At 38.1% G+C, this 25,271-nt stretch overlaps 1 protein-coding gene across 2 annotated transcripts in view; it reads right to left on the minus strand.

The window, feature by feature from the left end:
* Positions 1-16,555, minus strand: part of LMBRD1 (LMBR1 domain containing 1) — a 113,928-nt gene extending 97,373 nt beyond the window's left edge. The window contains exons 1-3 of one of the 2 annotated variants that reach the window (XM_023254088.2): positions 16,295-16,555; positions 9,936-10,112; positions 4,693-4,753 (exon numbers count right to left, since the gene is read on the minus strand). In XM_023254088.2, coding sequence (XP_023109856.1) covers positions 4,693-4,753; positions 9,936-10,112; positions 16,295-16,372 — 316 coding nt within the window. In that variant the 5' untranslated portion in view covers positions 16,373-16,555. Of the gene's footprint in view, positions 1-4,692; positions 4,754-9,935; positions 10,113-13,248; positions 13,339-16,294 lie in introns of those variants that run through there. The other variant, XM_045057716.1, reaches the window with a different exon arrangement.
* Positions 16,556-25,271: the final 8,716 nt, after the last annotated feature.

Consider the following 25,271-nt stretch of genomic DNA (forward strand, 5'->3'; position numbering starts at 1 on the left):
CAATTACAGAAGGGTTGAACACACCAGTCTTGAATAATTCCCGCTTTTGGTTTGGGCTCTATTGCTACAACCCCTGAATGCATACAAAATCAAAACAAAAAGTTAGAGAAACTATTAAGTAAAATGAAAATTCGCTTAAAAGAAATTAAAGGAAACAATCACAAAACCAAAAGGCAACCAACAGAATGGGAAAAGATATGTGCAAATAACATATCAGATAAAGGATTAGTATCTAAAATCTATAAAGAACTTACCAAACTCAACATCCAAAAAACAAATAATCCAGTGAAGAAATGGGCAGAAGACATGAATAGATGCTTTTCCAAAGAAGACATCCAGATGGTCAACAGACACATGAAAAAATGCTCAATGTCACTCCTCATCAGGGAAATACAAATCAAAACCACACTGAGATACTACCTCACACCGGTCAGAGTGGTTAAAATTAACCACCCAGGAAATAACAGATGCTGGTGAGGATGTGGAGAAACGGGAACCCTCTTGCACTGTGAGTGGGAATGCAAACTGGTGCAGCCACTCTGGAAAACAGTGTGGAGGTTCCTCAAAAAATTAAAAATAGAATTACCCTATGACCCAGCACTAGCACTACTAGGAATTTATCCAAGGGATACAGGAGTGCTGATGCATAGGGGCACGTGTACCCCAATGCTTATAGCAGCACTTTCAACAATAGCCAAATTAAGGAATGAGCCTAAATGCCCATTAACTGATGAATGCATAAAGAAGATGCGGTTTATATATACAATGGAATACTACTTGGCAATGAGAAAGAATGAAATCATGCCATTTGCAACAATGTGGATGGAACTGGAAGGTATTATGCTGAGTGAAATAAGTCAGTCAGAGAAGGACAGATATCATATGTTTTCACTCATATGTGGATCTTGAGAAACTTAACAGAAGACCATGGGGAAGGGAATGGGAAAAAAATAGTTAGAAACAGAGAGGGAGGGAGGCAAACCATAAGAGATTCTTCAATACAGAGAACAAACTGAAGGTGGAAGCAGGCGGTGGAGGAGAGGGGAAAATGGGTGATGGGCATTGAGGAGGGCACTTGTTGGGATGAGCACTGTTGCATGTAAGTGATGAAGCATGGGAATCTACCCCAAAAACCAAGAGCACACTTTACATACTGTATGTTAGCCAATTTGACAATAAATTGTATTTTAAAAAACTAAAAAATTTTTTAAAAATTTAAAATTTAAAAAAAGAAATTAAAAGAAAGTAGTGAAAGTGTTAAAACTAAAAATTTCAAGAATGGTTAGAGAAAACATTATAGTAAGCTTTACAATAAATTACAATTAATACAATGTAAAAATTTAAAGATTAAAATAAATTTGAAATGTAAAAATAGAACTCAGATAAAAAGCCTAAACACATACGTGACATAAAAACTTGAACAGGTTCAAACATGAGATTAAAACAGAAGTGAAACAAAAATGTCAGACAAGAGCAGTTTTTTAAAAGAAAATATCAAAGAAGTTTAAAGATATAAATCAAGAAATAAAAACATTCAAAAAGGAAAAAAGGACTGAATCCTGAATGTTTCTAGGATAAACAATAGCCTCATATGAGGGGGTCTCTTCTGAGTACAGAATCCCTATGAGTATAGGGCAAAAGGGCAGAAATAAACAACTTTACTCTCTCATCCTTCAACAAGCTCCAGGAGACTCCTTTGCAGGCAGCTTCAGGTACCTGAGGACTGTTAATAACCAATCAATAGCTAGGGGAGAACAAGCAGGTAGAAGCAGCAGCTAGCTGGCCTGAGTTTCCAGGAAAAAATACCCAAAGTTCCATTAATATAACAGAAGTATCTCAAAAATACGGTTTCCAGACCCTAGGATTAGCACGGATCACTTCAGGGTATGCAAATATGAAAATTATTTTCATAATAATATCAAAATGTCATTTGATAGGAGCTATCCACTAACAGCTACTATTTTTTTAAGTTTATTTATTTTGAGAGAGAGAGGAGAGATAGAGAGCAGGGGAGGGGTGAGAGAGAGAGGGAGAGAGAGAATCCCAAGGGGGCTCCATACTGTCAGCACAAAACCCCACATGGGGCTTGAACTCACGAACTGTGAGACCATGACCTGAGCCGAAATCAAGAGTCACTTAGTCAACTGAGCCACCAGGCAACCCATAGTTATTATATTTTTCACCACCAAGCAATCACCAGTGGGGAAAACTTTTATTTAGGGAAGTCCCTTTTGATGTGGAAATAATTCCATTAGATGTCTACCTTTGAGTACCCACCTTTTAAATATCCTGTGAGAAGAGAGGTGCACATAAATTGCCCTTGTGAGAAGCACTCTGGTATTTCACTTGTGAGCTACACTAGGCACTTTTTTTCAAAGAACACCATTTTCCTTGAAAGAACTGACAGACAAGCAGTAGTTATCCAGGCTTGAGTATTAGATGGACTTTCTCAAAAATGAATAAAGTGGCCTTGTCACTTCAAAGAAAATAAGTAACAGTATTGCTGCCCAATAAAACCTAAGTTTTCAAAAGAAAATTAAGATTTTTGGAAAACTTGATTCCACCACCTTGAGTTTTACAACTTTCCAATACATAAACACGTCTCTGATAAGAGCATTGGTGACATTAATGGAACACCAAAGTAAACCAGACTCATTCTGGGTGTAATCTAGCATTCCGTATTACTTAAAAGATCCCAGATGATTTTTGGAACTGCCCTGGGGGTTCAGTGCTATGAAGAATTCCCACAGGTAACATCCCCAGAACCATTTATTAAAAGGCAGCTCATTTAATGCCACAAAGCTCCAGCTTTAGGCTATGCCACTCACTAACAAGGTGATCTTTAATATCGCTAAATATCAATTTCTCCATCTGTAAAAGATAGAAAATACTTCCCAAAAAATGACATTCATGAAAATTAAGTAAAACGTTGAATATGAAAGTCTCATACAGTTCTTGGCAAGGTTAGACAATGAAAACATGTTGATATGTTAGAAGTAATTAGATAAACTATGGAATCTCACAGAATGGATACATAAAAATAGTTCTTTGGATAATATCTAGCATTTCTGGAGAAACAGGTGGGCTTGGGAATAGTAACTATTTCAGAAGCTATACAATCCTTTAGGCTCCCGGGGGGTAGGTCACCATCTAAGTAAAAGCCAAGAGCCTATTAGCCATAGCTAAGGTGGATATGACTAACTTTATGCCAAAAACCATTAATATTAGTCTTGCCTTGAATCCACAGTCATCAAGAAATCTTCTATCATTATTTGGCTTCTCATGCAAATTTCTTCCCTAGGTCAGTATCTCAACTATACTATCCCAAGGTAGTTATGTTTCCAACTATAACTCAAGTTCTGCCAAAAATCAAACCCTTTATCCTTAAGTCCTCTACTGTTTGTAATGATTAACTTAATCTCCCATGCTATGCATTTAAAATAGTAGGGACATACTTTCCTTAGGAGAATTGAGAAAAATACACACTAAAATCATTTTAGGTAGATTAATTCTCTCCATAAAACAACTGGAAGGGCTTCATTAACATGTTCATTCAATTAACATTCCTGTATAAAAGTCTTTGTAACCTTGGTTACAATGGATTAATCTGGTAGCCTCTAGGTTCAATGATAAAATATGGCTCTTCAACCTGGACTGCAGCAAGATAAAAGTTGCCTTATCTTGTCATGTGCTCTATTGCACAAATACACTTTAGTGTCACATAGAAGAGAGGCTCCCTTCCCCCAAAACTTTTTTTGAAGTGATTTATATACATCCTACCAAAATCTGTACTGAAAAGATAACATTCTGTTTAATACAGCACCATTTCGAAGGTTCTAACAGGTCAAATTTATATTTTATAATTTCCATTTAATGTATTCATCAGAAATAATGAATTCTACATTAAAATACCACAAAATATTTCTAAAATACCTACCAGAGGGATAGAATTTCACGGGTTCTGAAGATTTTAGATCAGGAGAAAAGGCAAAGGCAGAGCCAAAGCAACTAAGTTAAAATTCAATGAAACCCTTGAAAAAATTATCCCACCAAAAGAAACTGCTATGTTTTTTCAGTTTCCAATTTAGTGTCCTGCTGAATTCTTATTCAACATATTGATTCATTGCTGAAAAAAAATGACATCCCTTCCTTAAATCAGCATTAATATTTTTGTAAAAACACAAGTCTTATGTATATCCAGAGAGAACATCTGGGAAACATTTAGGTGCTTATAATAAGCTTTTATAATTGAACATTCGGGAAGGAAGAGAGAGGAAAGACCCAATCAACCAGAATCCCTTGGATTAAACTGGATCAGTATAGCACAATAAAGTTGATGCTACAAACTCTCCAGTGTACCCTCTACTAGTGTCAATACTTAGAAAAAAATGTCTAGAAAACAGAGATTTTTTTAACTCAAGAGCGCAACTGGGAAACTGGTAATGTTAACAAAGGACAAGACTTGAGATTTAAAGTAACTTGACTGAAACTCTAAAGAGACATATAAATAAACCCAAATGAAGCAGAGTAGGTTAAAAGTTTCCAGATTATGGGAATGAATGCTGTATTGCTGTATTACTTACTCCTAGTGTTGAAACAATAATCACAAAAGTGATAGCAAAATGTTTACACATAGCTTAATTCTACATTTTGGTTAGCAGCCCAAATAGGAAATGAAACTGAGATACTTACTATAGTAACCATATAATACAGTGTCCTCAATCTGTCTGCTGACATTAGCATTAGCCCAGTCCTGGGATAAAAAGGAAATAGAAATATTAACGAAACATCCATTTGTGTAACAATTACAATGAGGTTTTAATATAACTGAATGTCACTTATAAATACATCATCAACTAAACAAGTATGGCCTGTGCCTTCAATAATTAATTAAGAGACAGATAAGTCAACAAACTTCAACAGGCAAATGCTCAGATGACAACATAGTTCTAGGGAAACACATAAACAGGAGCCACCAAACTCAGCCTAAAGATCAGGGATGGCTTCCCAAAATGATTCTAACCCGAAAAATGAAGAAAGAAAGGTCGTTCTCAGAAAATAGGAGGAAAAAAAAAAAAAAAAAACAGCAGGAAGTACAGAAGATAGGAGGAACATACCTGAAAGTTTGAAAAAACTGCAAGAAGCTAAATATATAGTTTCATTAGAGCCTTTGGAAAGCTAAGAAAAAGCAGGTGGAGCAAGGGAGGGAAAGAGCCAGGTTTAAGGGACTATGAGTCATGCTAAGTATTTTGGACTTTGTCCTAAGGAAAACAGAAAATAGTGACGAATTATTATACAGAGAGTGAAATACGATTGAATTTTAGAAAAAAGATATTTGAGTACAATATACATTTTTTAAAAATACCTAAAAAAAAGTCAATCTAAACTTCTTTGCCTTCATCCCACACAAGTGTTCTTTAAATTAGTAATTTAAATGTAGTAATTTAACTTAGAAAATATAATTCAAATTAATCTTTTCAAATAAAAAAATCTGTATACTAATGAATCAGAACTAAATGCAAATCTTTTTATTAAATGTCCTAAACTTTATGCATATGAAAAATTAAATGTGGAGAGTCTAAGTGACTACTGCTATTAAGCAGTAAGGCTCAAATTGGTATCAAAGGTCATTTCTTTTCTATAAACACTTTAAGAGCTCAGGTGGTATCAACATCCCACTATACTGGCTCTTAAGGAAGGGTATCAGCATTTAAAGTTCCTTCTAAAATAATTTAGGTTTTTCTTTTTTTTTTCTTTTTCACCTACAAACACTTTGAACAATGAACATCTATGAATTTCTTGCTGACAAATTGGTAAAAGAACAAAAATGTGGAAAAGCCAAATTTAGCACAAAAGCAAAACCTTGACACACAAAGTAGAATAAAAATAGTATTTTTCCAATAGCAATAAAGACTATAAAAAATTTAATAGGTTAAATAAAAATGCTATATTATACAAAGAAAATTAAATTGATTATAGAACTTTTTAAAGATCTAAATAAATGAAAGTCACATGTTCCCACGTGAAAAGATTGTAAACACCAAATCCCTCCAAATTAATCTATAAAAACTATATATACTGCCAATCCAAATCCCAATATACTAGGAGGTGGAGTATTTTGCCATGCTGATTAAAAAAATCATCTGAAAAACATACAGGCAAGAGCTAGGAAATTTTTCGAAAAAGATCAACAATGAGGAATTTACCCAATTATGAGATTTTATTAATAAAACATAAAAATCTATTATTATAGTAACTTTTCATTTACCTAGGTGGCAAAATTTAAAACACATTATTAGTGGCAAATGTGGAGACAAAGCCATCTCCTACATGGTAAGTAAAATAGTCTATGATCTAAACATTGTTTGTTGGAATATATCCTAAAAAGATTCACACAAATCAGGACAGGTATCAGTACACAGATATGTTTTAAAGACAAATAGTACTGTCTAATGAATGACCTCAAGAGCTCTTACTGGATTATATGGCAACAAGCTACCAAAATGAAGCCTCCATTTCCCATACAGTAGGAGGAGCTGAACCCCATATTCACAGGACTAAAGGAGCCCAAAGTCTCTAGATGTTCAGCAACTGGAATGTCCAAGCACCTCATGAACAGCTTGTATCAAGTGCACACTACCCGGCACCCAAGTCCATACTGTTTATCTACCTGCAAGGCCATTCTCCTTCTTGCCATGTAAGACGAGCGAACAAAAGGAGGAAGAGGTACCTCTGCTAAAGCACCTGCACTTTGGGAAAGGTCATCGTTTTGCAGAATGTCAAGTAGATAAGAACCTGCGTACTTGCTGACCGTTCTCTCCGTAATTCCAGCCTGCACCAAATGTTTATTGATTCTTCACTCAAGAGCTCTTTATCCAACAATATTCAGTGTAGTGTTGTTCAAAAATTTAAAAAACAGTAACAACAACTGGAAATAATCTAAATGCCTGAGGAGAAACTGTATAGACATTAAAAACAATGGAATCTATATAAACTAGCATATATAGATATCCATGAGGGGATAGCACAAAACACATTGCAGCTAATAGTTTTAACACATGCAATCTTTGTCTAAAAAATGAAACACCCACACATATACAAAAAAAAAAAAAAAAAATTTGCAACAGTGTTTACCACATGGCCATGGCAAAGCACTGGGGAGAATTCTGTTCCATGACTGGAAATTTTTTCAATGATTCAGGTATCCAAATTAATATGTACATAATCAAAACTTCAGCTCCTAACAGTTTCTTTAGCTGTTGTGTATGCACAAAACAGAATTTTAAAAAGATTTCTGAATCCTGAAGATTTTTTGAAATAGAGGATAATTCATCTATCCCTAATACAAACTCCCTTCCAATTTCCAAAATAATCCCACAAGAATTAATGTGGCCATTGAGAATTACTTAAAAGTTAAACTTTAAAATTAAACAAGACCCCAACCTCAGAAAAAGGTTAAAAGTAGAAAGTATGTTAAGGTCATCTAAAGCCAAAGATTCACTGACATTTAGTACTTTTCATCCTGCAAGGTTCTTTTGTTTAACCAAATCTTATGGAAATAAGAAAATATTTCTGTTACTATTTTAAAGCTAAAAATATGTGTAAAATATACATCATTCAAGTACTATTAGTGCATTTGGCTTTTATACAGTTTTGCCTCCAAGGTATATACTGTCAAAAGAGCTTAGTTTATGAAACCTTCCTTCTTTTACCTTTTGAGAACTGCTATGCCCTTGATACATTTTGTAGACCACTGCCTCCCAAGGTAGAGACCAAAAGAAACTACAGAGTCATTGAAGACCCAAGAACTAATACTAGAGAATATTTAAGACCACTTGAGATGAAAGGAAAATAGAAATTCCATAGAACAAAGATATAGTGGATCATGTATGTAAAATTTCCTTTCTATTCTTCAAGATGACACTTTGAAATGATCAGCCCAACCCCAAACTACACAACCCACCTCGATTTTACCTGGTATTCTTACCTTAGGCCAGTAGTTTTTATTCAGGGGTGACTCTGGCTCCCATGGGCATTTGGCAATGGAGACCCAGGGGGTAGGGGGGAGTGTCAGTGTGCTACTGGCATTTGTGTGTAGAAGCAAAGATGTGTTAACTGTCTATGATGCACAGGATAACCCCCAAAACAAAGATAAGCCAGCACAAAATGTCAATGCCTAAAAAACGCTGACTTGGAGTTCCCAAAAATAATTTGGAGCCGTAAGACAGGAGCTTACTCAACTTACTACCAAATCTAACACCTACCTCCATCTGTATTCAAATGTTAGTCCTTCCTCCAGCCAAGTACCTATAGTCCTATTTATGGCCAATCCTTTCACATTTAGATCTCCAACTCCTCTGCTTTCTCAAGAACACTGTCCCTGCAATGATATCCTATCTTCCCTCTCAAAAATTTCTCCCACTGTACTGAATCCTAAAGTATACCAACTCTAGTAACTTCCATCAAGCACAGAGATAATACGCATAACCACCACAAATAACAACACCTCTCTTGATCCCATCTCCTAATCCTTTAGAGAACAAAAGTTCTCAAAAAGTTTTCAGCATTCCCTATCACCACTTCCTCACCTCCCATCCAGAGTTAACCCACTCCAACCTGACCACCCATGTGCTCCACTGAAACTATCTTGTTCCTTGCTTACCACTGACCAAAGCCAGCAGTCACTTCTCTACCCCTCTCCCTACACCTCTCAGCAACACTTCCAACTCCTACTTGATACCTCCACTTTTATATATACAATAGGCATTTTGAAGGTAATCTGTCCAAAATACAGTTCTATTAACATGACTTAAGGTCATAAACAATCCACCAGGCCTCGTCTTAATCTCAGCTAGTACCGAAGTGCAACACCACAATACCACAAATAGGCCAAACTCATCTCGAGCTTCTGTATTTGCTGTTTCCTCTCCCCACAGGCTTTTCCCTCTGGTTCTTCACCTGACTGGCTTCTCCTTATCCAGGTCTCATCTCAAGTAATCTGTTCCAGCAATCTGGCCTTCCTGTGCCCCTATCTGAATTACCCACAACTTAAACTTTCACATCAATCTACTATATTTCCTCACAGAATGTATCAACATGAAATTCACTTGTTTTGACTGTTTACTGTTGGCCTGATCTTACAGAACGTAAGCTCCATGAAAAGAGCAGCTTCATGTGTTTTATTAATCTCTGTGCTGACAGCTTGGAGCCTGGAACCTGCTTCAGATTCTGTGTCTCCCTCTCCCTGCCCCTCTCCTGCTCGTTCTCTCTCTCTCTCTCTCTCTCTCTCTCTCAATCTCAAAGAATAAACAAACATTAAAAAAAAAGTTTTAAATAATAATTTGCATAATTGGAAAGGAAATCAGAAATCTTCCAGTCCAACATCCTTCATTTTAAAAATGAAGAACTTGAAGTCTAGAAAACTTAACTAATTTGACCAAAATATAGCCTAGATAGTAGAGTCAAGTCTAGAACTCAGGTCTTGTAACTCCCAGCTAGCTTAGTGGTCTTTTCCATATACCATACAGACTCAAAGCACTCAATGTGAAACAGACTACAATTGTGATCCACCACTAAAAAAAGCCCTTGTAAATTATTTACTTCATTAATGTAAATCAACTCAAACTTCAAGGGAGCTAGGAGAGATACAAAATAAAACCTACTGCATTACTTAATATATTTTCGGATTAACAAAAGGTATTCTTCACACTTGGAAAGTTGCTGAATCAGTACCAGTTCACTTCTAGTCTTCCACGTTGGCTGTCCCATTCTTAGCCTCTGTGCTGCATGTGCACCCTCACTGATTCCCAGACACAACAACAGAAGCGTAATATATACTGGACTACTAAACTTAAACACTTACTTGCCAAGAATTTGAAAGGGGAAAAAAAATCACAAGTATGATAGTAATTACCTTAAAGTACGATAGTAATTACCTTAAATGTACCATTTTGATTCTTCATGTAAGAAACGAGAAATATATCCACTGGTAGAAGTGCTGAAGTGATAAGTGCAATTGCCAGAGAAAAAATTGCCGTTATGGTGGAGACAACTTCACTTTCCCGCTGACTTTGGTATTTACGAACATATATCCAGCAGAATGCCAAAATAGCCTGAAAGACAACAAAAAGAAATGTTTTGCTACTGCACTATGTATTCTCTAACTCTGATTTTAGCATGTGTTTGAAAGTTTCCAATGGGAAACTATGTCAAATGAAGGTCCTTTTACATGTGTAATGAAGGTCCATTACCTCTTATAACCTTATTCTAGATTTATAATTTTCAAAGCCTATTTCATGAATGCTGTACAACCTCACTTAGATGCAAAGACACACCAAAAAACAAGTTATTGATAACAGTGCTCAGTTACATATATCCTCATTGAATACACTGCAATCATTAATGGTCTCATATGTCATAGTTGTAATTAGCTTTGCATACTTTTTACCTATAGATTTCTCCAGACTAATACAATATAACTTGAATTGAAATTAACTTCTGTCCCTTTATGACAGTTCAAGGGTACCATTCAGCTAAAAGACTAACTGCCAATAATCACGATGCAATCGACAAATTATAATGTAATTCAAATTTTAAAGGACATTAAAGAAAAGTGAACATTAAAAATGAGTACATGTGCACTGCAAGGAACTTTCCAGTGATAAAAGTACACTCAGAGGTACTGAGGATGACATCTCTAATCCACCAGGTACTCTTAATAGCTGTCAATGCCTTTCTAATGACTAACACAGAGCATAGGACTTTGCTCACGATTCTCTAATTTTAGGGAATATCAGAATCATCTGGAGGGCTTGCTATAGTAAAAAATGCTAAGCACCACCCCCAGAGTTTCAGATTCAGGGGTCTGGAGTGGGCCCAGAAAATGTGCCTTTGTAACAAGTTCCAATTGAGGCTGCTATTGGTCCAAGAACTACATTTTGAGAAACTCTCCTCTACTCAAATGTAGGGAATTACAGATAGGTACTAAACCAGTGATTCTCAGCCTAGGCTGGGTTAGAATCACCTGGGCAGTTTTTAAATACCTTTATGCTGTCCCCACAAATCAGAGTGAGGTTCCTGCAGGCCACAGCATTTTTAAAAAGCCTGAGGATTCCAATCTGAGCCAAATTTGAGAACCACTGTTATTTTGTTTTTTATTTTATTAAAGTAGTGTTGACATGCAATGTTACATTAGTTTCCAGTGTACAACATAGTGATTCTACAATTCTACTCCCTATGCAATGCTCACAAGTGTAGCTGCCATCTATAACCACACAACTCTATTACAATATCGCAGACCTTCCATCCTCATGACTTACTCATTCCATAACTAGAAGCCTGTACCTCCCGCTCCCCTTCACCCATTTTGCTCACCCTCTCCCTTCTGGCAGCCACCAGTTTGTTCTCTGTATTTATGGGTCTGTTTCTGGTTTTTTGTTTTGTTTTTTATATGCCACGTATAAGTGAAATCATATGGTATTTGCCTTTATGCCTCTGGCCTATTTCACCCTCTAGGTCCATCCATGTTGTGGCAAATGGCAATGGAATATGACTTAACCATAAGAGAGAACCATTGTTTTAAATAAACTCTATTAAGAGCTCTGGGACAAAAGCGTCGTTTTGTCCTTTCACTCTCTTCAACAGATTCCACTGTTACTTCCTTTCCGGGTATCCTAGTTCAGGAGCCTGAACTGAACTAACACCACCACTCAACTTGTTTCACAGCTTCCAAATTCCCCTACCACAACCAAGATGTAAGAACAGTTCCACCACCACAGAAAAATCCCCTTTGCCCCTGTGTAGTTAACCCCTCTGTCTACTCTCCACCGCTGTTATCTGTCCCGATAGCTTCTGCCTTTCTAGAATGTCATAATGTACTATATTATATAGCATGTCATCTACTGAGTCTGGCTTCTTTCACTTAGCATAATGCATTTGAAATCCATCCAAGTTGTTGCATGTAATTCCTTCATATTACTAATATTTCAGCTGGTGTCAGAACAGCAGAAAAAATAACGTAAGAAGGGAATGCAGACTTTGGAAACTGGATGTTGGAGGAAAAATAAGACCTAGTGTCAAATTCTGGCTATTTATGAATTTATTTTTGTGTTAGGAAAACATTTTTCATTAATTTATATTAATATTTTACCATTTTTGTTTTTAAATGAATTCACAAATATTTAAAACATTCCTCAAATTATTTTGAAGCCACTGCAAGTTGAGCTTTACCATTCTATCCTTAGCAGGACCTAACACAGAAAGTATTCAGTAATTTTTTTGATGGATTTCAAAAAGGTCTGCACTTTACAAAGTTCAAAGTGATAGGTATTACTGCAAAGGAAGATGTTTGCCAAAACCAGACAGACAAGTAGGGAAAGGGCAACTCAAGCAAAATAATTAAGACAGAGAATACTGAATTTTTTGGTCTCAGGAGATATTATAGTTTTAAAACTGAGAACCCCAAAGAGCTTTTTGTTTATGTGGGTAAAATCTATCAGTAGTGACTACATTATAAAATAAATCAAATGTCATCATCTACAAAATAGTAATAAGAATATTTCATAGCAGGTTATAAAACTTAAATAAGATGTAAAGAGTTTAGCACAGTGCCTGGCCACAATAACTGCTTCACAAATAGCAACTGTCATATGAATTGTCATAGGTCACTACATCATATGAAACCAAATGTCATGTGAAATAACATCTTAAGAACATTTCATAAAAGAAATACACAATTTTGTTAATAATTATAAAGAAAAGTTTAGAGCAGTCTCCAACCCCTCCCAACAGATTCTAATTTAACTGGTCTGGGTAGTAGGCTTTTTTAAAACTCCTTAGTGGACTTTGATGAGAAGTTAAGGTTGACAATGACTGGGGGAGAGGCAGGAATGAGAACGGATGAATGTTTCTTAAACTAATGAGCATAGATCCTTTCTGTGTCAGTAAGGCTGGGGTCTTGTATTTAGTATATCTAACAAGTTCCCTTGTTAGTATATCTAACAAGGTGATGGTCACTTTGAGTAACAAGAATAAACTTGCTTTACAGAAATGAAGTCTCTGTCTTATATAGCAAAGGGAAATGCAATTGAGGATCTTGGGGGACTTATATAGAAAGGTTTAGATTTCATATAGTAAACATAGGTAGTTAGATTATAGGCTTGGAGGACTAAATCTAACCATTCCTCATGTGGCAGAAGAAACTGAAGTCCATTCTGTTTGCCCAGGATCACACAATTAAGTCAATCTTACTGTTCGATTCCTCAGTAGATTACTGGCAGCAGCTGTCAAAGTGTGAAGTCCTCCAACCACTGGCAGTCCCAGAACCCTAAGGATTTGCAAATTGAAAACTATTCTCATAATACTAAAAAGTCATTTGTCTTTTTCACTATGTTGCTATCTGCACTCATGTTGCATAAGTCATGGGTAAACACTGCTGGCAAATTAAGCATGAATCAAGACAACAGCACCAAATTGTGCCAGTAGTTACTGTATTCTTCACCTCCAGATACACACCCACAGAGGACAATTTAAGACTGTGCTTAATGAAACAGTAAAAATTAACTTTACTGAACTTCAACCCTTGAATCTTTTTTAATACTCCATGGGGGAAACTGCGAAGATTAGGCTGGAGTTTCTGCTGCTGCACGTTAAGGTGTGCTGGCTATCTCTTAGGAGTAATGTAGGAGCTGAAAACCAAGTCAGGCACTGGTTTCAAAGGAATATCGCTTTGACTTGACAGTACGTGTGATTATGGTTATTCAGACTTGGACATTTGGCATATTTTGTTGAAATGAACAAACAGAACCTATCACCTTAAGAGGAAAAAAAAAAAAAAAAAAAAAAAACCTGACAGTATTTGTTCCCAAAGATAAAATTCGAGAGTTTAAATGAAACTCAGAATTTTGGAAAACTTGTATCCACAACTGTGGGCTTGACAGTTTCTCAGTACTTATTTCTGGAACATTTCTTCTGACAAGATCAGTGGTAATAATAATGAATGTGATATGTTAACATTATATATTGAAATATATCCATATTTGGAATATCTGCATCACTCAGTGAACCAGTATTTTCCAAATAATCAATGCATTATATAAAACCATGCATGGGGCAGAAAGATCCATTCAAGTTCAATAGGGATCAACAAATTTTAATGTAACAGAATGAAGTTTATTCACAGGGTTTCAGATTCCATTATTTCAACTAACCTTTAGAAAGCTTCTATTTATTGAGTTTTGGTGTCATATTTAAGAATATCCACAATTACCTAAACAATACTCCTCTGCGAGGTACCACTAAAACGGGATTTTCTTCATACACTTCAACCAAAATAACATTTCAAAAGACTGAATGCAAAAGCAGACATAAGAATCTAGATCTTTTCTCCCAAAGCATAAGAGACTTAAAAACTGAGAACAAACTGAGGGTTGATGGGGGTGGGAAGGAGGGGAGGGTAGGTGATGGGTATGGAAGAGGGCATCTTTTGGGATGGGCACTGGGTGTTGTATGGAAACCAATTTGACAATAAATTTCATATATTAAAAAAAAATTTTGTAAATAAAAATAATAAAAAAAAAGAATCTAGCTTTCTTCTAATAAGCCAGGAATTATAGGAATTTGCAGAAAATTAAACGATAGCCCTTATTACTAATTTTTTCCTGTTCCAACATCTAGTTTCAAACCCCTCAATTCCCTTCTCATTTTATTTTTTTTCCTGGTGTATCATCACCAATTTCAATGACTTCCTTTATTCATCCATCCAATGTCTACCTCAATTCCACTGTCTTTTGATATTACTCTCTGTTCTCTGAAGTCCTGTATCATTTATAAAATCATACTTTGGTTTTCAGTACTTACAATACCTATTTTAAGAATTTTTGTTTTCCCACCTATCTTCAGGCCCACTTAAAAGCTACTTTGTTTTGTTTACATCCTCCCACAATTTATAGCACAACTCATATACATTAAATGTTTATTAATTGATAACTGCCAAGATATTCCTGCCAGACTTTGATACTGGTTCCATGCTCATTTGTTTTCTTCTAAACCAACTGAATATGAGTCTGTTCAGGAACTCCTGAACGCGAGAACTCCGTAAGTACAAGACTGGATGGCTTTGGAGACATGGCCACCCTCTATAGTTTCCATTTTCTCCACCAAGAAGAGTAAATAAAGTATGTTCCAGTGTAAAGACAGTATTATTTTCTGGGAGAGTGAAGGTAGCAAGAGATAATTTTCCATAAGTTTTCACATTTTTTTCTTTGTAGCATTTTTTCTGAAACATTTACCAGCAAAACATACTACCCGGCTTGCAGACATTGTAGTGGAATCTAACAAGTCTTGATTTCCAGAACTGAAGTTAGCAGTTTTAGGGGCTGATTTTTGTTTTCTGTTTTAGTAATTGCAAAGCAGCAAAATACTTTGGGACACAAAGTACCCAACAGGATAAGGAGAGTAAGAATGGGGAGGGTTATGGAGAGAAACAAATTGGACCCCCAAATAAAATAAGCCCAAGGGTTTTAATATGAGGCAGTAAAGTAAAAACTAGGCCATTTGGGCTATTTAGGCCCACGTTTTGATCACTAAACAGGAGTAAGACGACTAGGAAAGGTGGTACCTGAGGTCAGATACATTTTAGTATATACACACCCTGATACTGGCAGTAAAGAGGGCTACAGCTCTTCCCTACATAGGTTTCTACATCTATCACAAAAGACTGAAAAGGAATGTGAAACCGGGAAGTCAGAAGGAACACCTCACGTCATCAAAGCATCGCACAATCGGTACAGAAGGTTGCAGACTTAATAATCGCAAGGGTAGGGAACACGGACAAACAATTTTGGGAAGCAGAGGCCTCCTGCGAGATCAAGGCCAGCGCCTACTGAACTTGCAAAGATCAGACGCTGCTGCCCCACACCTTGTGCTCCCGTCTCACGTGGGGACCAGGGGCCACTTCTCCCTTCTGAACCCGGAGGGTCTCCTCCGTTCCCAAACTCCACCCGCCCCAGTGCTCTAGTGAGGGATGAGGGCAAGAGTTTCGATAATGGAAACCTACAATACTAGACGTCATCAGGGAAAACACATCAAAAGCAGCCGGAAATCAGTGCCTCCGTACCTACTCCGAGCGCAGGCCCCGCCCCGGAGCAGAGGAGCCCCCAACAGTCCAAACTAAAAGGGGGGCGGGGCGGGACGAGGAGGGTCTCCCAGGCCCTAACAGACCAGCTGCTGGGCCGACCGGCCCCTCCCTCTCTCCCACCAGTCCAAACACTGGGAAAACTATGAGCACCTCCCCTACCAGTAATAAGAGGCCGAATATGCACCAGCCGATCACCAGCTCCGCTGAAGCCGCGCCAGAAGGCGCTGCCGCCGCCATCTTCACTTCCGGCCCGGAGACTAGGGCACAGGGGGTGGGGAAAGGGGAGGGGGAAAGGGGAAAGAGTGTGAAGGACTCTGCGCCCGTGCACCCTAAAGGTTAAAGGGGCGGAGGAGGCGGAGGGGGCGGGAGGGGCGGAGCAAATGGTTGCCAAGGAGCCCCAGCCCTCTAGCGTCCCCTGGCGCTGAGCCGGGCGGGGGCGGGGCGCGCCCGGGACGCCGTGACGTCACCGCGCTGCTCACTCCCGGGGTGAGGTGAAGGCTTTAAGTCAGGGTGGTGTTTTACTGCATCGCAACCTTATTAGAAAAATTGGTTCAGCCCAAGCTGATAGACGGGAAAGCGAGGGAACTCCACAAGGCCTGGATTGGGTTTTTCTGGAAATTCAAGCCAACATTAGGAGTTTCAACTTTCTCCTAGAAAGGAAGTTTGTCCCTAGTGTCCAAGACAGAATGGGCCATGCAGTTAGCAGAGCTCACCAGGTTGCGGGAATGGCAGTCTGAAAAAAAAAAAAAAAAAAAAAAGTTTGCCCAATGCCTAAATGACTCTAATTTGCTGACATTGGGGCCCCCAGCCTGAGTAACTGTTTCACTGGACATGGGCTTATCACATGATGCTGTGGCTTTTCGATTTACCTCTATACAGGACTGTGAATTTCCATAATGACTTTGTGAACATTTTCATAGGGAAATTGCAGGCTCTCCTAATATTCATAAATGAACGAAACAGTATGGTAGGCCCTATTGAGACAAGGAGATAGTTCCTGGGATAGCTTGCCTGGGTCCCCTGCAGTCGGAGTACATATTAAACCACTAAATTGAAGGAGCATTACTTGTAATCAAGACACAATTTATGAATTAAGCCTACCATATCTTTACAATGCATTATGTGGTGGTAAATTATTCCCTACCCCCCTACCTAAGACCTACTTCTAGCTGAATCCAGAAGTAGGGAAGGAGTGGGGACAAAGGGAAGAGAAAAGAAGAATATAGAGGAGAGAACGGTTTTAACATAAGTTGATACTGTCATAAATTGGCTTTGTGTTTTCTGTACCTGTGAATGTTTGATCATGTCTTTCTTCTGTGCAACATTCACTTTTCTGGAGACATCTTTCCTATATAGTTTCCTTAAAGTGAATAGTGACATCTCTATTCCAAGTGGTCATTTGAATTCCTTCACCAGTTTCCAGACATACTGTGGTATATTTTTGTTTTTATTTTTGTTTTAAGATTTTATTTTTATATAGTCTCTACAACCAACTGGGTCTCAAACTCACAACCCCAAGATCAAGAGTTGCACCCTCTACAGACTGAGCCAGCCAGGCACCCCTGTGGTACTCTTCTGCTTTTTCCTGCTAGTCTCCTAATCCTCTCCCAGGTGCTCACTTGGCTTGGAGGAAAGGTCTCAAGACAACCCCAGGCCAGTTTTCCCCCTTTCCCTCATGGCTCAAATCCCCTGTATAGGAAATGATCATAAGTACCTTACATAACAACCTTTGGAAGCACAGGCCAATCTCAGTGTAACTATTCTGCTACTTCTACCATCAAAGCTATCAGCCCTTCTTGGATATCCCAGAGGGAGTCAGCCTACACTCCACAGTCTGCTGTAGTTCTCCCATGGCTGAGTCAGGCACCAGCCCTCTGTATCTCTCAATTGCAGGGACCATATTTCAAATTCTCCAAGTAGCTCCCTTGAGGCCTCACTAGTCTAAGGTTAAATGGGAATATCCTAACCCAATGTTCCCTCACCCCCAAACTCACACTCTTTTGGAGTTAAAGGTGGGGATCCACAAACCAACAACAATTCTCATGAAAGAAATCTCTGCAACTTTTCTTCTCCCAACTCTAATCCATTTACTAGTATTTTATCTGGCTGAGGGGTTCAAGAGTTGTAGAAAAAATTCCTTTCACATCCCTTTTTTTTTAATGTTTATTATTTTGAGGGAGAAGGAGAGAGAGCACGAACACAGGGGCACAAGTGGGGAAGAGGCAGAGAGAGGGAAAGATAGAATCCCAAGCAGGCTCTGTCAATGCTGTCAGCGCAGAGCCGCACTCAGGGCTCAATCTCACAAATCATGAGATGACATGAGCTGAAATCAAGAGCCCCATGCTTAACCAATGAGCCACCTGGGTGCCATTTCACATCCCTTTTTAATTCTGCATATAAAGGAGAATTTACATAAGGCTAGGAGGGAAACAAAGAGTTAAAGACCATAATCTTCCCTACCACTTTACATTTTATGTGAAATTGGAGCTTTTAGCAAGATCAAACAGCCTATTTCTGTACTGATATGCTGTCCATTGAATTAAGTCCATTTAATAAACTGTTGTCTCTGAATGCCTAAGTACTGGGATCCTGTTGGGCAGTTGCATGATTTTCAAGTTGGAAAACCTTATAACCTGTGTTGCTGACAAGTGTGACTAGGTAGAAGAATAGTAATAGTTTGATTCAGGAAAATTGGGAAAGAAAAGAAAGAGAATGTGAGGCATCTGGACAGGTAGAGATGTGCATATTAACCTGTCTCTCCATTCTTCAGCCTAGTCAGGATGGACTATTCATTTAGCATACAGACTAGGCCAGCAAGAATGAAATAACAGATACTATCTGTTGATACAGGTAATCCTGTCCTGCTCTCCAGGTGCTATAGATTGAATATTTGTCACACACACACACACACACACACACACACACACACACACACAAATTCATGTTAAGTCATAAAGCCCAAGGTAATGGTATTTATTGCTAGGGCCTTTAGGAGGTACTTAGGTCATGAAGGTGGAACCTTCATGAATAGTTACTGCCTTTATAGAGAAGACCCCAGATAGCTCCCTTGCCCCTTCTACCATATGAAATTATAAGAAGCCAGCCACCTATGAACCAGGAGGCAAGCTCTAGCCAGATACTGAATTTGTTGGCACCTTGATCTTGGACTTCCCAGTCTCCAGAACTATACAAAATAAATTTATGTTGTTTATAAATCACCCAGTTTATGGTATTTTTGTTACAGCAGGCTAAAGAGACTAAGATGCATGGAGTTACTAAATACCCTTGCCCTACTCCCCACCAGGAAGTTACCAGAATTTCTGTGGAGTCTGCTCCATTTTAAGTTCAAAGTAATGGCCATGTAGAGCCCATCACTCCCAAGGGATTTAATAAGAGGATACCTTGCAGAAAACCTATCAAAACCTAGCCCCCATTACTGTTAAGAGGGCTAGAGACCTCTTGGGGCACCTAGGTGGCTCAGTTGGTTAAGTGTCTGACTTCGGCCTAGGTCATGATCTTACCGGTCCTGAGTTCAAGCCCTGCATTGGGCTCTGTGCTGACAGCTCAGAGTCTGGAGCCTGTTTAAGACTCTGTGTCTCCCTCTCTCTCTCTCTGTTCTCCTCCCCCACTCACACTCTGTCTCTCTCTCAAAAATAAATAAATGTTAAAAAAAAAAAAAGAGAGAGAGAGAGAGAGAGCTAGAGACCTCTGAGGGGGAAAGCAACATTTGCAAGATAGCAATTATCCTTCTCCCATTCCTCTCTCCTTCAGCTTTTGAGTAGTCCTTCTTCCCTAAAGCCAGTGAGAAGAGGACACACAGGGAATCACCATATGGTTAGAGGGTGTGACCTGAATTTTGGGAGAGCCCAGCATTTTGCTCCAAGTGCTGAGAGGGAGTGACTCACAGTGGTGCCTAGTGCTGAGCTAGCATAGAAACCTGTGCTGGGAGTATCTCTGTGCAGAAAGGGTGTGGATTAGCTCTTCCCCACCCTTCCTCCCAGCCCCGCCCTTCCTCCCAGCCCTGCCCCACAATAGCCCATTAAGTTCACACTGAAGGCTTTGGTAGATGGCCTCTGAGAACCACCCTATCTATGTGCTTATTCCTATGGATGGATTCAGCAACCTGTACTGGAGGAGGCCTTTCTAAGAATTCTGAGAACCAGGAACATGTGGACAGCAGAAAGTTGAAGGAACAGCCCCAAGTGGGTCAAGCAGTAATGACCTACAAAGGTCATTTTGGTACCAAAACAAGACAAAGATGGAATAAAGAAAACTACAATGATCACAGATGCCAAAACTCCCAGCAAAAGAGTTCATAAAGAAAGGATAATCATTCCTCTCATCTCTGGCCCCTATGGAACTCAAGTGGTTCCCCTCCCTAAGCTGGAGAATTGGGGATGGATTTGGGAAACAAGAGGCAGGAGAATGGTTTCTCATTCCCTTTACGAAGTGCTTTTGGAAAACCAAAGGTTGGATTATGATCATGGTAGGAAGTAAAATTTATAAAAACAATCTTACATAGGAATTGGTAGAAACAGCAAAAAGAAAACTGAAAGTTTCAATTAATTAAGAAGTAACAGGCTGGAGGAAAAATTGATGTCAAGGGGACACCAAGGGAGTAGAGAATGAAGAAATTAAGTAGGATTTAAAGGCCTAACAAAGGCCTGGATCTAGAGGGTAGAAGAGAGGATGAGTCAGGACACATAAGGATCAGGACCCAGCAGAGGGATCAGCAATCCAAAAAAGTTCCATAGTCAAACTAATCACACAATGGGAACTATATGAGTTGATATGGCTTGTACTATGAAATTACATTTAGACCATAACAAAGTCTAGTTATGGATCCAAATTAACTATGTATTATACAATCAGATCAGATATTAACATGCTGTTGTTTTCTTTTTAAAACAGCTGATTTTTATACATCGTTTTTTTATTTTGTTACTTTGTTGAAAATGTAAAACATTGGACTTTCTGTGCAAATAAGATACTTGCTTGAAAAGCCTCAAAATTTCTCTTTCTGTCATGTTGTCTGTGCTTCTGTTGCTAACCAATAATCCTTCTGATTGACAAATTCTTTCTTTAGCTTGTTTAATACCTTCAGTCAGGTTACAGTTAAGCCTTGCTGGCCTCAGATCCTAGTGATTTTGCACATGTCTATCCTGATCCATTATTTGTTGATTTAGAATTTAGCTCTCTTTTGTGCTCCAAATACTGCCTACACTTAATCTTCTGTCAAAAAGATTTAACAGTGATCCTGAGTGAACATTACTGTGGGCCTGAGAAGGTTGGAGTAAACCTTTTTCTCCCATCACTACATTATCTCCTTTCCCATGTAATCCTTCCACTGTCATCCAACTGAATTTGTCATCACAACCCTAAGAAGTTTCTTCTTTTCTTTGTAAAGGGCTGAAAGTGTGTTTATGAGGGAATTGGCACATATGGTGGAGAGGCCAATTTGGTTCTGCTAGAACATTTGCTCATTTGTGTATAATTCTGTGGGGAGCCAGAGGTTTTTGCACAAGAGCCAACCCATGAAAAATTAAATGTTTATGGTCTACATTTTTTCATTTAGAATCAAAATAGCTTTATTGAGCCCCAAAGTATAAGGTATTTCAAAAGTATAGTTCATCTGTTTCATTGTATAGAAAATGGCACTGAAATGTTAATATCTGAGTGTTTCTGATTTGTGGACACAGAGGCAAATTTCCAATTTGTCATCCTAAAATTAGATTGCACATAGTATCATAATGTGAATTGTAAAATCCACATTTCCATATTTCTGCAATTATAAACTCTTAATGGATACCATTTATATACTTCTAGTGGGAGACAAACATTCCCACGTGAACTTGTGGTACATGTTCATTTTCTTCTTAAGATTTTTCTTCTGGCTATGAAAGAAATTATTTAAACATAGTCTAGACATGCTAAAATAGCACTTAATACATCCAAATGTTTTTCATGGTGTTAATTCCTAAACCTGGTATTTATGTACTTTAAGGTATAAACTAAGTTTGCATATACAACTCAAACATAAGGAAATGTCAAAATCATTTCTGATTAGAAATTACAATAAAAACTGATTCTAAATTTATATATAAAATGATCCATAGCATTCTCAATAATTTTAATAAATGATGCATTTTTTATTTGTAACTTGTGTTGTGCTTTTTTCTAACAATAGGATTCCTCTCCTGACTCCAACATCTATTCTTGTTCATTGTGTAGTTGTGCTTCCTTCATTTTCTGGACACAGCTCTCAGCTTATATTTGAAATCAAAATGTAACTTTTGGTGTTAAATTCCCACATGTTAATAATTTATAAATCATAAAATTTTGTAAAAACCAATTGTTCTCATTAGAACATATGGAGCTAAAGTAGCTCAGTTCTAGATATTGTAGCACAATATGAAAGAATTTTAAGTCGATCTTTAAGTTTTTAAATGATTAAAGACATTTTTCCTTATGTTTTTATTTGTTGCCAATAGATACTGTAAATTCTTCTATTGTTTTTTAATGATATAAAGTAGGGAATTTCAACCACTATGTCCAAATCCTTTTTTAAAAAATGCTTTAATTAAAAATATGAAATATAGTCATTGAGGTTTAGAAATGCTTCCAGGAGGAGGCAACATTGGGCTAGGTTTTAAAGGATGAAAATGAGTTTATCAACACAGACACACAGGGAGAACACCATATGAAGACAAAGACCGAGATTGAATTAATGTGTCTATAAGCCAAGGAACACCAAGGATTGCTAGCAACCACCATTCGCTGGGAGAGAGGCAAGGGTCAGAACCTTCCCCCATGCCCCTAACCCCAGCCTTGGAGGGAGCATGACCCTGCTGCGACCTTGATTTTGGAATTCTAGATTCCAGAATCATAAGAGACTAATTTTTGTAAGAGTTTATCAAATAGGCTAGGAAAAGAATGTGAATGCTGAGTTGGAGCTGGAGAATACTTGCAGCAGAGTTTATTTCAGTTAAGATGCTGTCACTACAGTCAAGGCAAGAGATGATGAAAGCTAAGCAAGCTGTCAACATGAAAGAAGAAGACAAATTTATGAGATCGTAATAAAGATTCATTTTCAAGACATGGTGTCTAAGTGTGAAAGGTGAAGAGAGAGAGAAATTTATAGCAAGGAATTGGTTTATGCAATTATGGGGGCTGGCTAGGCAAGTCTGCATTCCATAGAGCAGGCCATGAGAAAATGCAGGCTGAAAACTCTAAGGTAGGAGCTGACAATGGCAGAAATTCCACAGGCAGAATTTCTGCTTTCTCTGGGAAACCTCAATTATGCCCTTAAGGCCTTTTAACTGATTGGATCAAACCAATCCAGATTATAGAAAATAATCTCATTTACTTAACCATAGTTGTTACATAGCAACACTGTTGCCAGTTCTCAATCTACAGCTGTGGAGAATGACAGTGACACTAAATTGAGATAGGGAACACATTAGGAAAAACAGATTAGGAAGGAGGAATGACAAAAATCTACTGTATTTCGTAGATTCTGGGTTTTTTTAATTTTTATTTAAATTTCAATTGGTTAACATACAATGCAATGTTGGTTAAGTAGTAGAATTCGGTGATTCATCACTTAATATACAACACCTAGTGCTCATCACAAGTGGTCTCCTTAATGCTATCACCTATTTAGCTCACCCCCTTCCCACCTTCCTCCTTCAACCTTTTTTGTTGATTTTTAGTTTGTTCTCTATTATTAAAAGTCTCTTGTGGTTTGTTTCCTTCTATTCTCCCCACACCCCCACCATATGTTCATCTATTTGGTTTCTTAAATTCCACATATGAGTGAAATCATTTGGTATTTGTCTTTCTGTGATCGACTTATTTCACTTATTATAATACATTCTAGCTCCATCCACATGGAACCTATAAATGGCAGGATTTCATTATTTTTGATGGCTGAGTAATATTGCATTTATATATATATATATAAATATATATATATGACATATTTTTTTAAATTTTAACATTTATTCATTTTTTGAGAGACCGAGAGAGAGCACAAGCAGGGGAGGGGCAGAGAGAGAGGGAGACACAGAATCAGAAGCAGGCTCCAGGCTCTGAGCTGTCAGCACCAAGCCCGACGCCGGGCTCGAACATGCGAGATCATGACCTGAGCTGAAGTCAGACGCTTAGCCGACTGAGCCACCCAGGCACCCCTATACTACATCGTTTTTATCCATTCATCAGTTGATGGACATTTGGGCTCTCTCCATACTTTGGCTATTGTTGATAATGCTGCTATAAACATTGGGGTGCATAAACCCCTTGGAATCTGTATTTTTTACCCTTTGGATAAGTACCTAACTGCAATTGCTGGATTGTTGAAGTAGTTCTATTTTTAGTTTTTTAGGAACCTCCATAGTATTCTCCAGAGTGGCTGCACCAGTTTGCATTCCCACCAGCAATGCAAGAGGGATCCCGTTTCTCCACATCTTCTCCAGCATCTATAGTCTCCTGATTCATTCATTTTAGCCATTCTGACTGGGAATGAGATAGTCAGGTGAGAGGAAGGAGATGAGTTAATCAGCCAGGATTCTGGTAAGAAGAAAAAAAAAAACAGAGAGTAGAGCCAAAAGGGGTTAATCAAGAGAGTTTAATGACTGGACTATTTACAAAAGTGTGAGCAGGGAAAAGCAAAACTAATCCTAAGATTGTAACAACAGGAAGCCAGTACCACTACTAAAAGGACAAAACAAGAAGTTACTGAAATCTGGCAAGACCTATAAACTTAGGTAAGAGCCACCTAGTAGGCATTGTCAACCCAACATCTCTTAGAGCGAGCCAAGGGGATAAGTGCCCTGAATTCTCTCTTCTCCTATCCTCTTAACTCCTGCTGGTGCCTCCTTTGGATAAATTCACAAAGCCAAAGGGTAAGGGAATCCATTTGATGCACAGCATAATAGTTAGCCTCCCTGGGTACACAGCAGGGTAGAGAAGGGTGGAGAACGAATTTGGAGGAGTAAATGGAAGACAATTAACAGAAAAGGAAGGGTTTGTCCAAAAGGAAATTAAGACCCAAGACAATGGAACTCCTGGTGAAGACAAAGAGGGCATTTTCTACAGATTCTGTGATATACTCTAGGAGTAGTGACAACAAAGACTA

This window comes from Felis catus, chromosome B2 (genome assembly GCF_018350175.1).
Source record: "Felis catus isolate Fca126 chromosome B2, F.catus_Fca126_mat1.0, whole genome shotgun sequence".
Lineage (NCBI taxonomy): Eukaryota > Metazoa > Chordata > Mammalia > Carnivora > Felidae > Felis > Felis catus.